Source organism: Corvus moneduloides, chromosome 2 (genome assembly GCF_009650955.1).
Source record: "Corvus moneduloides isolate bCorMon1 chromosome 2, bCorMon1.pri, whole genome shotgun sequence".
Classification (NCBI taxonomy): Eukaryota; Metazoa; Chordata; class Aves; order Passeriformes; family Corvidae; genus Corvus; species Corvus moneduloides.
In genome coordinates this window covers 52,069,875-52,083,292 of record NC_045477.1, presented here as the reverse complement: position 1 = coordinate 52,083,292, position 13,418 = coordinate 52,069,875, and the positions used below count along the sequence as shown (strand labels likewise).

Genomic DNA, 13,418 nt, shown 5'->3' with positions numbered 1-13,418 from the left:
ACACTGAAAAGTAACCTGATTTTACTTAAAGCTAAAATAACATTCTATAACAAGACCTTGGAACACAAAATGCCATCTAGTCAGAACTGGCTGATTTAACATAGGAAGAAACCCCATAAGAATTTAACAAAACAAAAAAGAACAGACTTTTTTTTAAAGAAAAACAAAGATTTTACTCACGTATTGGTCCAGAACTGTTTACACAAAGTATTTCAAGTTCTTTTTTAAAGAACAACTTGCACAATGCTAAATACAATAAATCCCTACATAACAAGTTTTGTACATACAAAAAGCACAGCTTGTAAAAATCTGTAAGACTAACAAACACTCCTGAAGAGATATTATTTAGTGGATCAAACCGCTGCAATATAAAAGTAGTACTTGATAATAAGCACCTAACCCATTTGGATAACCTCTATTCAGAAATGTGGCTTAATACAAAACTTTTATTATAAACAAAACATGGGATTTAACATATAATACAGTGTTTGGATTCTTATCACAATCAATTGCAAGTTCATTTTAATTGGCTGAAAACCTGTAAACTCTAGCACTGTAGCTATTAGAGATCTGTTGTCTTAAAAGAACTTTAATGATACCTTTTTGAGAAGAAAAATACTAGGTTTTGAATTATTTACTATTATGAGTTAAAAGCTTTAAAATTTAATTTAGTCACTTAAAAATTAGTGGTATTCTAATCTGTAATTAATATGTCACATATAAGAAGTTCAAATAACTCCATATAACAAGGTCCAACTTCCAGTTTCATACTTTTCACCTAATACTTTTTAAAGCTTTTTGTCATTTATCACTTTAGAACTTTTAAATGCAAATTCTTTTACATGCTATGCACAATGAAGCATTTCAAACCTACTCAACTTGCAGGTATTGACCAGATCACCTACTTCTACTTTTCTGAACCACTGGATTGACTTCTTAATGGCATGTTGTCTTTGCCTTTAGTGCAAGATTCTACTGGACATAAATTTCTCATATCCCTGAGCAATTGCTGTTAGGTAATGCCACTGGACTGGTTCACAACGTCCACAGAAAGTAACTGACTTCCATCAATGATTGTCATCAAAGACTGACTTAACTGTACATGTTTATCTAGAAAAATGTTAATTTAATGACAACTTTGGTAGCAAAAGGGTGTAAAACTAAACATTGCTACCATAAACAAATTTTTATTAACAAATTAAACATTAAAATGAAGGCTTAAGAAAAATTGAAAACACTTCTCCAGATTTGCATACACCACCAAGCTGAGTGGGGCAGCTGACACACCTGAAGGACAGGATGCCATGCAGAGGGCCTCACTGTGTGGGGCAATAAAGCAGAACACCTGACTGAGAAGGGAAAAAGAAGATTCATTCAGATTCTTCTGAAATCTGGGTTTGCCATAAAGAAAAGCAAGGTCAAGGGACCTGCGCAGGAGATTCAGTTCTTGAGAGTAAAATAGCAGGATGGACACCATCATGGGTGTGGCTGGCAAAATAGCAACTATGTCTCCACCAGCTCAGAGGGAAACACAAGCTCTGCTAGGCCTTGTGGGGTTCTGGAGAATGCATATTCCAGGTTATTGTGGGCTTGTGAGCCCCACCCTCTACTGAGTGATCCAGAAGAAGAAATATTTTCAGTGGGGCCTTGAGAAACAGGCTGTTGAGCAAACAAAAGAAAACAGCTCCTGTGGTAGCTCTTGGACCTGTTTGGACAGAACCAGCGGTGCAAAATATACTCTCCACTGCAGCTGGGAAGCGTGGTGTCACCTGGAGCCTCTGGCAAAGAACTTCAGGAGAAACCTGAGGTCAGCTATTAGTGGTTCGGTGCTGCGATTATCAAGGATCAGAGACCCCACTACACTCCAGCCGAAAAAGAGGTATCAGCAGTAATAGGAGAAATGGGTGTCTATGTCTTCACAAACAACTAGATACCCTGAAAGAACCAGATTCTAGAAGAATGGGTGTGGGGGTATATATTGGAGGGGATAGATGTAGTAGGCAGATTGGGAAGGCTGTACCTTCCTAGTACTTCAGCCAATGGGGAAAGGGGGAGGGCAACATGTGGTCGGGAGTTAAGGATAAAAGGAGGCTGCATTCTCCAAAAACTTAAGAGACCCCACCCCACAGGGGTATGCCCCAATGGACTCTCCCTTTATTCCAATAAAGTTGATTTCTGTAGGACTCCTCTGTCTCCTTTGTGGACACTGGCCTTTGTTTTCTGCACAGCAGCCTATGAAGGGGTTCAGGCTGCCTCAGAAGTTGTTGGGACAGAAGCACATCTCCTCTTAGCTCCACGATTGCCTGTGCTACACTGGATGTTCAAAGGAAACATCCCCTCGACCGATCACACAGCCAGCGCTACATGGACTAAGAGGGTAGCATTGATTACATGAGCTCAGTTGGGAATTCTGGAAGAAATCATGGACTGGCCAGAAGGCAGAGAGCATTGGGGCACTGCCAGAGAAGGAGACTTGTGAACAAGAAGCACCCCCACACAATGAGTTACCAGAACGTGTAAGAGGCTATGCCCAATTTACTGATGGATCCTGCTGTGTGGCAGGAAACCATCACAGGTGGACAAGTCATTGAGGCTGCTGAAGAAGAAGGCGAGTCAAGCCAATCTGCAGAAGTGAAAGCCATCCAACTAGCCCTAGAGATCGCTGAACAAGAAAAGTGGCCTGTACTCTATACTGACTCCTGGATGATGGCTAATGCCCTATGGAGGTGACAGCAGCAATGGAAGGAGACCAATTGGCAACCTAGGGATAAACCCCATCTGGGCTGGACCGCACCTTCAGTGGGGCAGAACATCAGTGCACAGGTGACAAACATGACTGGAAACGTACATCAGGTAGATGTTCTCATGCCCAAAAACTGTGCCACTGAAGAACATCGAAACAATGAACAGGTAGATAAGGCTGCCAAAACTGAATTAACACAGGTAGACTTGGACTGGAAGGGTGAGCTATTTATAACCCAATGGGGCCATGAAACATCAGTTGTAACAGATGATGCCTATAGATTTTTGCATTTTTTTCTTTTATCTGTTCTCTGTATTCTTTACACATATATATTTGTAGCTTTGTAGCTTCTTATCGTAGCTTAACTTCAGCATTTTCCTAGGCAGAAGGACAAAACAAATTTCAGGACCCCTATTCTATCTTGGTTCTCCCTGGCTACCAAAGTTGAAAACAGCTTTTTGAGACACATCTTCATAAACAAAGTGCAGCTAGTACCAAGGGGGGGGCTCCAGAAAAGGGTTGAACCAGAAGGGGGAATTACCTCATCACCTGTGCTTCTAATTGGGAATTCTTGTCAAATATGCTAATTTGCTAAACTTGTAAAAACTGTTTTCACCCCATGTGGGCAGGCTTTTGTGGGCATTTTCCCTATCTGCTCCTGGAGGCCTCCAATAAAGACCAGCTTTTATATTACCTCCCATACTAATGTTGAGAGTGTGTTGCTTCATTTCTAGGTTGAGAAACATCACAGATAGATGGGCTCATCATTGAGGGGCAGACCTGACCACGGAGGCCATTGCACAGACCATTCGAGAATGAGAAGCATGTGCTGCAATCAACCAAGCCACAGAAGTAAACTTCCCCTGGAATAGAGGGCCGTGGCTGGAGTTTCAATATGGGGAGGCCTGGCAGATAGACTATATTGGATCACTGCCATGGACACACCAAGACAAGCATTACATACTCACCATGGTAGAGGCAGCAACCGGCTGGCTGGCAACATACCCTGTAAACCATTGCCACTGCTTGAGACACCATCTCAGGTCTTGGAGACACATTTTGTGGCAACAGGGTACCCCAGAGAGAACAGTCAGACAATGGGACTAATTTTTGAAACAACCTTATAAACCCTTGGGCAAAGAAACATGGCATTGAGTGGATACATCACATCCCTTATCACCCATAAGCCTCTGGAAAGACTGAGAGGTATAATGGACTGCTGAAGACTATGTTAAGTGTTTGGTAATGGGGCATGGAAGGATTGGGATGCAAATTGAGCAGAAGCCACTTGGCTGGTTAACACTAGGGGATCTGTGAACCTCCCTGGTCCTGCCCAAATAAAACCCCTACACACAGGGGGAGGGGATAAGGTCCCTGTACTACACATGGGAAGTGGCTGGCAAAATCAGGGTGGATTTCTCTCCCTGTAAGAAAAGTCAAACCCATTAATGGGATCGTCTTTGCTCAAGTACCTGGGTGTTATTTGGTGGGCAATGCGGAAGGACGGGGATGTATGCTCCAAGGAGATTTAACCTGGGGGGGGGGGAAATAACTGTGGTGTTAAGTTCTATGTTGCAAAAGTAAAGCAGCAAAAATGACATGAACTGATGAAGTGTGAAATTCTGTGAGTGACAAGCAGAGTGGGATGCACAGGACCATTGTTGGTGCCCAATAATCAAGTGTGCTCCTTCTCCTGTCCTGAGCACCCATCCTGACAGAATCAAGCTCAAGTCATGGCCTGGTTTTAGACATCTGGAGGGGTGGAGGACACTCTTGAAGTGGGAAAATAATACCTATCTTTAAAAGGACAGGTGATAGCAGTTAATGAAAATTTATAAATCTTCATGTCCAGCCAAGGTCACAGCCCCTCTGCTCTGGTGAGACCCCACCTGGAGGACTGCATCCAGTTCCAGAACTCACAACATAGAAAGGACATCCACCTGTTGCAGCAAATCCAGAAATGGCTCACAAGTTGATTAGAGGGATGGAAGACCTCTCCTTCGAGGAAAGGCTGAGAGAATTGGGATTGCTCAGCCTAGAAAAGAGGTGGCTTCGTGGTGACCTAATTGCGGCCTTCCATTACCTGAAAAGAGCCTACAGGAAAGATGGGAGAGGGACCTTTTACAAGGGCATGTAGTGACAGGATAAGGGGAGTGGGTTCACACTGAAAGAGAGTAGGTTTAGATTAGATATTAGGAAGAAATTCTTTACTGTGAGGGTAGTGAGGCACTCAGATTGCTCAGAAAAGCTGGATATGTATGTCCTCTCCCTGGGAAGTGTTCAAGGCCAGGGTGGATGGAGCTCTGAGCAACCTGGTCTCATAAAAAGTGTCCCTGTTCACAGCACGGGAGTTGGAACTTGATGATCTTTCATTGTCCCTTCCAACTGTTGAGGAATACAGCTGGTGCAGGTAGCTGATCTGTAAACTGCAGTTAGAGATGCAGACTGAGCTCTGGGTGGGAGCCCAGACAGACCGGAGGCAGTGAACTGCCACCTCTTTGCATAACAAAAGGCATGAAGACGAGCGGCTAGCCAGGTGAATGGACACAGCAACACAGCAGGAATGGAAGACTCAGAAGGGAAGACTCAAGAGGAAGAGCAAGACTTGCCTTAGACTGTGATGTGTAAAAGCCCAGGAGTTCCTTTGTTTGAGATCCCTCCTCGGAGGCACCAGCCCAGGCTGTTTCTGTGTTACTCCACTGTTAATAAATTGCTTTATGGAACAAGGTATCTGAGACCTGGGGTCGAACCAGTAAGGAAACCTGGTCTGACTCTGAGCCAGGTGCGCAGGGAGTCAAGCGAGGCACCTGTCAGATCACTGGAGCTACCTGCAGTGAAGGAGCTTTGGTCCCAGAAATTAGTCTGGCACTGGGAGAGTGACTGTCAGAGAAGTCTCATGAAGGGTCACACTGGGAAGTTTCTGTAACACAACCCAGGCCATTCTATGACTTGCAGAGACACTCAAGCAGCTCAAAACCTCAAAAGTGCAAACAAGAAACAAATACATAACAACAGCGACTTCCATTTTTGTTTAAACATTGAGATTCTTTCTTTTATACAAAATACAGATCCTATCCCTCCTTCAGCAGGAGACTCATCTGCAGATCATTGATCTTTCCTCATTACCCAGGTGCTCCTTGAAACTGTTGCTGCCTTTGTTCCAAAGCTTGTTGACTTAACAGTTGCTGTTGTTTCTGTAGAAACTGCACTACTTGTGGGCTTCTGAGCAGGGACTGAAAGAGAGAGAAAGTGAACTTTACTTTACAAAACTCACATAAATTAAATAGTTCCCGCAGTAATATTTTTCCATTACACGAATTTGCACATTACCCACTGCTGTTGTTTAATTAACCCCAGCAGACAAATAAGCATCAGCCTCTTCCTCCCTCCTTACTGTGGGATGAAGCACTGCCCAGCAATAACTAAAACGGCACTGCTTTATCACACTCTTTTTATCACAAACCCAAAGCATAGCCCCATACAAGCTAGTGTGAAGAAAATTAACTGTATCCCAGCCAAAACCAGTACACCCATACAAATGAGAGTTCAATTAAATGCTGCAGAATTACAAAACACACTCACAAAAGACATCTAGGAATTGTTTCAGGACATCAGCAGGTAACCAGAAACAGCATTAATACACATCCTGAAAGGACATCCAGAATGTAAAGCATATACAGTATTGCAAAAACCCTTTAAGTATAGCAAACAGTAGTAATATACTGACATACTAGAACCAAAACATCTTTCAATTGTGCTTCAGTTCTACTACTGTGTTTCAATTGAGCTGATTTCTACATTTTCCACTGCAGATAGCTCACAAATACTGTAATAAATGAATAAAATACTGTAATTCTGCAGCAAAGCTCATGTGCCTGTCAGAGTTCAAGCATCAGGACTATGCCTGTAGCACATATTTTAGTTTTAGGCAGTCCTGTGAGGAGCAGGGAGTTGGACTCAATGATTCTTATGGGTCCCTTCCAACTCAAGATACTCTTTGATTTTCACTGAGTGTCCAGAATTTCCCAGCATTTCAAAACAGCAGTCCATCCACAGGGAATGAGTTAAAAAACTCCTCTGCCTTCAATCAAAAGGCAAAAGTTTCTAAAAGTATTTGCATCTGGTTCCTGGCCTGAATAGTTGCAGTCTGTAATTTAACTCTGGTTGCTCACTCTCATTCCTGCACGGTGGCAGCACAAGTGATTGTGAGGTCAAATGGCAAATCAGGTTGAGAGTTGATCCTTCCAAAAACTAATACAGGAAAAGGGTTAATTTTTCAGCTGAATGAATTCCCTAGATGCTTGCTCATTATCCATGGTCACTTCAGTGATATAACCAAAGAGGTACTGCAACTGCAAGTCAGAGGAGGAAGAGAGAAGCAAGAATCAGATCACGGAGAATCTGAATTTCAAGAATACTGAAAGGAAGCCTGAGTTCTTAAAGAGCCTTGACTTAATTTGTGCAAAAGCTCTCAACATCTATTAAAAGAGCTTCTAGTTGCTGTACTTCTATAAAAAGTAATGTTTCATTAATAAGATACCATTCAAATTTAATTAAAAGCCACATCAATAGAAACAGCCAAGAACGGGGACAGCAAGCCAGTAAGTGGGGCATGAAGAATGAGACAATATGAAAACTACTCCATAGTTCATTACTTGTTTTCCTCATAAAAACTGAAAAGCTATGAATACTCCTCTGAGTTTTAGTCATAATCATTAAAAAAGTGCTATCATTGAGAAAGAATTATCAAGAAATACATCTAGGTAGTTGTATACTTAAGACTGACGTGATGTTTCTTTCAAGGCTTTCCAAATTTCTGAACAAGCACTACAGCTCTTCAGCTCTTTAATGAGGATTGTTAAATTCCTTTGCACAGGTAACAGAGAGAAGATAAACAGTCCCAATAACTTTTGGAGAACAGGGACTGCAACAACATGCAACAAAAAAGTTGTAATAAAGAAGCTGAACAAACTGTACGTACTGACTAATTTCCCCACACCAAGCTTAACTTGTTAAAGGAGAAACCAGTGTTTAAAAAGCTTATGACACATGCCATTCATGCAGTCTACAAATATTATAAATCACACCGTGTGCTTAGAGTTTGCTTTATCAACACACATACACACAACTTTAAGTGTGATATGATACAACTTCTAAAACACACCACAGTAAAGCTTACATCAGACCTAAAGTCCATTCACTGTTCTCTCTAAAGCTTTGATTTAACAAGCTAAAACCATGTCAGTTATACTATAGGCATTATTTAGCCTAAAGAAACCACATCTGTTACTACCAAAACTTCAGTTAATGTGACAGTGATCATTACATTTAGTCATCTTAGTATTCTCCACAGAGAGGCTGAAGTACACAACTCTGAAGCATGTTTCAAATTTGAAAATATGCACATGCAGTGTACGCTGATTAAACTGATTTTCTTTTTCCACAATGGTGACAGGTAAACATTGTTACACTGCCTTTATTTATTTGAGTTCAAAACACCTCAAAAACAAGACTTACCAGCCTCTTTTTATTCAATACTTGTTCTAAAAGAGTAGGTCTTGCTGGGCGATCTCCAATGGATCCTGTTCTCTGCTTTGTAACAGACACTGAACCTTCAACACTATCCTGCACATGACAGAAAACAAAAAAAAAAAAGGAAGTCAGACTATAAACTCTGATACACTGACACACAGAAAATCCCAAGAGTAAAGAACATTTGCCTCCTTAATCTGCAAACGAAAGTAGCACAGGAATGGAAATCTATCTATTCAAGATTTGGCCTCTTCTTTCCACCGCATTTCACTATTTCAACAGTAAGAGTGAAGCAGTGCAGCTGAGTTAGTCTCCTACACTGCAAAACTAAACAGGTTACTAGGGCTAGTTAATGGCTTCAATTTATTTTATTGCATTTCTTAAAAATGAAGTCATTCCAACAGGTCAGTCTCCAGCTTGTGAAAATGAATGATATTTACCATTTGTAATTGGGCAGGAATGACATTAATCCTTGTAGTACCAAAACAAAACATACTTTAGAACACTATTATGAACTTGCCAAAGCCACAGGGTTGTTTTTTTGTTTTTTTGGTTTTTTTTCCAAGTTTATTCTGTTCCTTTTACAATCACCAGTCATCTGAACTAAGGCATACTAATACAACACGGCTCTACAATCTGCTCTAAAAAAAACAGGAATGGTTTGGAAAATTTCAACCAATGTTGAATCCTGTGTGTACTATATTTAAAACTTACTGACACTTTCATTTACCTGAAAGGTTTCAAAAGCAAGAACAACAAAGAAGTATCCCAGAATCTTTCACTTCTATCCTGTGCACAGAAGTGAAAAATGAAACTTCTACTAGGAACTTCTACTGAAAATGGCCTTAATAGAACCACTGCAAAAAAACATAGTAAGTTTAGCACTAACTATCCTGCTTTCTTCTGCAAGTTCAAGCCTTAATTTCCTCACATTCAAAGCAACCTGCATTTGCAGAAACCAGGAAAAGAAAACCCACCCTCTTCCAACATGCAATAATCACTATTTCATGTTACAGATCAAGAAGTTTTAACCCATCACAACATGAAATGCAGCATTTTTACCCTTCTCCCATACCGTCCCCTCTTCTGAACTAGCACAAGTATTGTGTAGATACATCATGAATCGAGCAGGATGAACTATCAGGGAAGGAAGAGAGAAAAGGGAAAGTCATGCTGGTATATAAATCAAGAATTCATTCTCATCTTGAATCGTATGTGCAGCTTCTCTTCCCTCACTGGATAGAGAAGTAGCTACCAGAGTTAGAAAAGGCTCACAAAACAGCAAGGATGATAAAAGTGCGTAACTTTTTCCTTGGAAACAAGCACGCTATGCCTTTTCAATGCGAGAAAGGAAAAAACTTATAGGGCAAGCCTTCCAAGTAAGTATCATAAACTGAAGAGGAATTAATTGTTATGATGTAAACACTACCTAACAAATTAGGTTGACACCAACAAGATTCAAAAACCAGGAGAGTATTCACACCAGGCAGCAGACCTGAAGAAACTACCAGAATGTAACAGATGCTCAGAGCTTACAAGGGTTCAACAAAAATCCAAAATACTGTATGGAACACGTATCACTTATAGTTACAGAATACATCAGAAAACCTCAGCAAGTCCTTTGAACTGAAAGAGGAGAGAATATTCCCTAGCAGCATCACGTACACTTCTCTTTTTTCAAAGCACCTGCCTCATGGCTTTTACAGACATACAAAAAAAGATTCTTTTGTGCGACACCCAGTATGGTTACTATTATATTTACATGAAGAAAAACAGAAACAGGAAAAGATTTTTGATGGTCAGTTTGCAGTTAGACCAGTTCCCAGTCACACGACTCCAGAGACAGCTATGCTGATATAAAAGGGTGGCTTTTAGCAGGAGTGCCAAATAACATTTTTTTTTTTTTCTTCTGGCAGCCACAATTTTATACCTGCCCCTCTGAGCACAAGCCATTCAGCATCTTCAAGTGTAAAACTATTTTCCTTTTTCTATCGCATCTAAATACGAGATCTGAAACACTAACTCTGTACAAGCGACCATCAGAGAAGCGTGTGGTCCTAGCTGAGTCACAAACTGTAGGAAAAATAAAAATTAAAAAGTCGAACGGTACCATCAGTTTTCCCACTGATAGTACTTCCCCATCTAAACAATACAAATAAGCTTATGCAAGTTAAGTATGAACTAGCAGTAGTCTAAGTATTTACCTGCCACTTAATATAAAAGTAATAACCAAAAAGCATCCTAAAGAATCTACACAACTGACTTTTATATACCTGATCCCCAACGGCCTTTGTGACTTTAAAACCCCACACTTCAGCACCAGCTGAGTAACAAGTCTGACATCTCTCTTAGATCCATACTTTCCTACAGAGGAAAAAAAAACCACGCTGCACAGCGAAGCATCTTCTAGGGATACTTCTTTTCCTAGAATCTTCCGCTATAGCTGTAAGCTTCTACAATTTATGTCAGAGCTAAAAACAAACGGGGTTTGCTCTGGCAAACAGGAGGAAGAGTGAGCTATAGGGCGGCCCTAGACTTCTCCCTTTCCTCTGGAAAGGTCCCATTCCGTCTGACAGAAGCCGGCTTTCCAGGGAAGCCCCTACTCCCACGGACCACGCGGCACCCAGGCTGCCCCCCGAGGACGGCCTGGCCGAGGCCGCGCCGCCCCCGCCTCACCTCGGCCCGTGGGCCGCCCCCCGCGGCCGCCGCCCCGCCGCCCCCCAGGGCCTGGTCGCTCTTCTTGCGCTTGTACTTGTCCTTGTAGATCTTGTTGCGGTGCCGCTTGCACATCCAAGGCTTGCGCTGCTTCACCACCTGCGTGGTGGTCTCGCTGCAGCCCTGGTACGTGCAGCTCTTGCACTCGCCGCCCGCCGCCGCTTCGCCGCTCGCAGCCCCCGCCGCCGCCACCTCCTCCTCCTCCAGCTCCTCCAGGCTGGCCGTACTCTCGCCGCCCGCCGCCTCGGCCTCCTCCTCCGCCACCTCGACCTCGCCGGCGGCCCCCAGCTCGTAGAACACCATGAGGCCGCCGCTAGCGGAGGGCGGCAGCTGCGGGTCGGCGCTCGGCTGCAGCACCACCCCCCCCACCCCGGCCACCTCCTCCTCGCCGCCGCCCGGCTGCATCACAAACAGCGCCAGCTGCTGCTGCGGCGGCGACGAGGAGGAGGAGGAAGAAGCGGAGGAGGCGAGAGCGGCGGCGGGGCTGCCCCGCAGGGCGGCGGTGCCCGGCCCGGCCCGGCCGGTCCCTGAGCGCGCCGGTCCCGCGCCGCCCGCGCGCAGGCGCCGCGCGCACCGCGCATGCGCCCCGGCCGCGCGCGGGGGAGGGGCCCCGGTAATGGCGGCGTCGCCGCGTGTGGGGGAGTTTGCATCGAGCGTGCGCCGGCACTGCTGGAGTGGAGCCCTTGTGGTCGTGTTAGAGCCGCCAGCGTGGTTTGGCTTCCCGCAAGGGGAAGGCAGCACCCACGATTGGTAGATGCTTGTGCTCGAAAGGAGCGACAGAAGTCAGGGGGTCTGCAAGCAATCAGAAAATTGTATTAGTCTATTGCGCGCTTGGCGTGGGAATTGGTTTGTTAGTCCCTGACCTACTGTGTAAGCACACGGCAGTGGGTTTTGAATAAAGGGGTAGGGTCAAAGAGAGAAAAGATGACTTGAAAAGGGGAAGAGGGGGCAGAGAGAGGAAAATAAAGGAAAAAGGGGGAAAAAAGGAAAGAAAGGGGAAGAGAAAAGAAAAGGTGCCGCTCAGGCTTGGAGGGGGGGTATCTTGTCATGGACAGGTTTCTCGCTTTCTATGGAAATAAATTATCACGCGCAGTCTGTTCTTTCAGATCTTTCTGGAAATAGGTCAGAGGGCTTCGAGGGACTTGGATGGTGTTGATCTCCTCCTATAGTCCGTGCCCGCATCTTGCGCTCGTTCCTGTGCTGTGGGATACTGTGTTGCGCTTATCTCCAGCAACTACAACAAGGGTGTTTGTCCTGGAAATGTGCTGCCCTCCCTCCGCATGGTCCCTGTGTCCAGCCGCATCTTGTTCTTTCTCACAAAGTGTCAGCACCAACGATCCTTGTCTGTTAGTGCAAACAATCCTTGGCTGGCTCCATGGCTATCCAGCTATCATTTTTTGAGACACACACTTCCCATTATATTCTGGGATTCTACACCCTGTGAGTCTGCTCAGCCTCCTGTCCTGCTGTGCTCATGTGATGGCTGTCCAGACCTAAACTTTCCTGCCACTGCCTTTCACCAGTGCTGTCTCTAGGCTGTGCTTTTGTCCTTGCTCTTCATCCACTGTCACTTGAGAGTGCAGATACAGGGATGCAGTTTGACTTCTCCCACTTAGCCATTTTGTTGCCTCTAGCTTGCTGTTGCCCTTGTAGCTGCCAGCATGCTGCTCCTTGCCCTTTCTGCCTTTAGATATCAATTCTCTCCTTGGGTTACTTCTGCATGGCTGCAGAGAAGTCCCACTGACTTCTATCTCCTTGATCACCTGCTATTGGCCCCCCTTTATTTGTCTTACCTCCTTACTCTCCATGGGATCTTGCCTTTCTCATTGCACACAGCAGTTTATCCCATATTAAAAAACACTGCTGACTCCATTTATTCCCTGGGAAGTACCACAGCTCCCTTCTCCTGTCAGTAAGATAAATGATTATGCTGTTTGCAGTTGTAGCAATTCTGCTTCACCCTTGATCTTGTCATAATACACTTCTCTCTCATTTGTCAAAATAGTTAAAGATGGGTATAGTCCTAGAAAAATCGCAGTGAACTGAATAACTCTGTCCTCATTGCCTTTGACCAAACAGTCATCTTTAACATGGGCGAGATGACCTCCAGCTCCAGGGTTTAAACTGGAATTACAGACTATTTTTGTCAGTAAAGACTTACTTTGCCCACATCTGCTTCAGTGTCTTTCATCTCTGTTACAGCCATGCTGGGACAACTTGCCAGAAGCTTTCTTTAGGACTCAACCTTGCATCTGTGTCAGTAGTGAAACATGTTAGAATTACACATAACCTTGTTTTCCTCCTGCTTAACTATTTTGATGTTGTTATAAAATGTTTTTTTCACATTATAGGTCCATTGAAATAATTTTAGTTTATTTCTTTTGCTTTAAATGAATCTTGAAAGAATGTCTTCCTAAAATTCAAAGTG

General features: G+C 43.7%; 1 protein-coding gene across 1 annotated transcript; it reads right to left on the bottom strand.

Annotated features, from left to right (window-relative positions):
* Positions 1-381: 381 nt before the first annotated feature.
* RFXAP (regulatory factor X associated protein) lies at positions 382-13,196 on the bottom strand. The gene is made up of 5 exons (XM_032099900.1): positions 13,152-13,196; positions 10,952-11,707; positions 8,261-8,368; positions 7,049-7,095; positions 382-5,976 (listed from the first exon to the last, which is right to left on the bottom strand). The coding sequence occupies exons 1-5, from the start codon at positions 13,194-13,196 to the stop codon at positions 5,952-5,954; spliced, it is 981 nt and encodes a 326-aa protein (XP_031955791.1). The 3' UTR covers positions 382-5,951.
* Between the last annotated feature and the right edge of the window lie 222 nt (positions 13,197-13,418).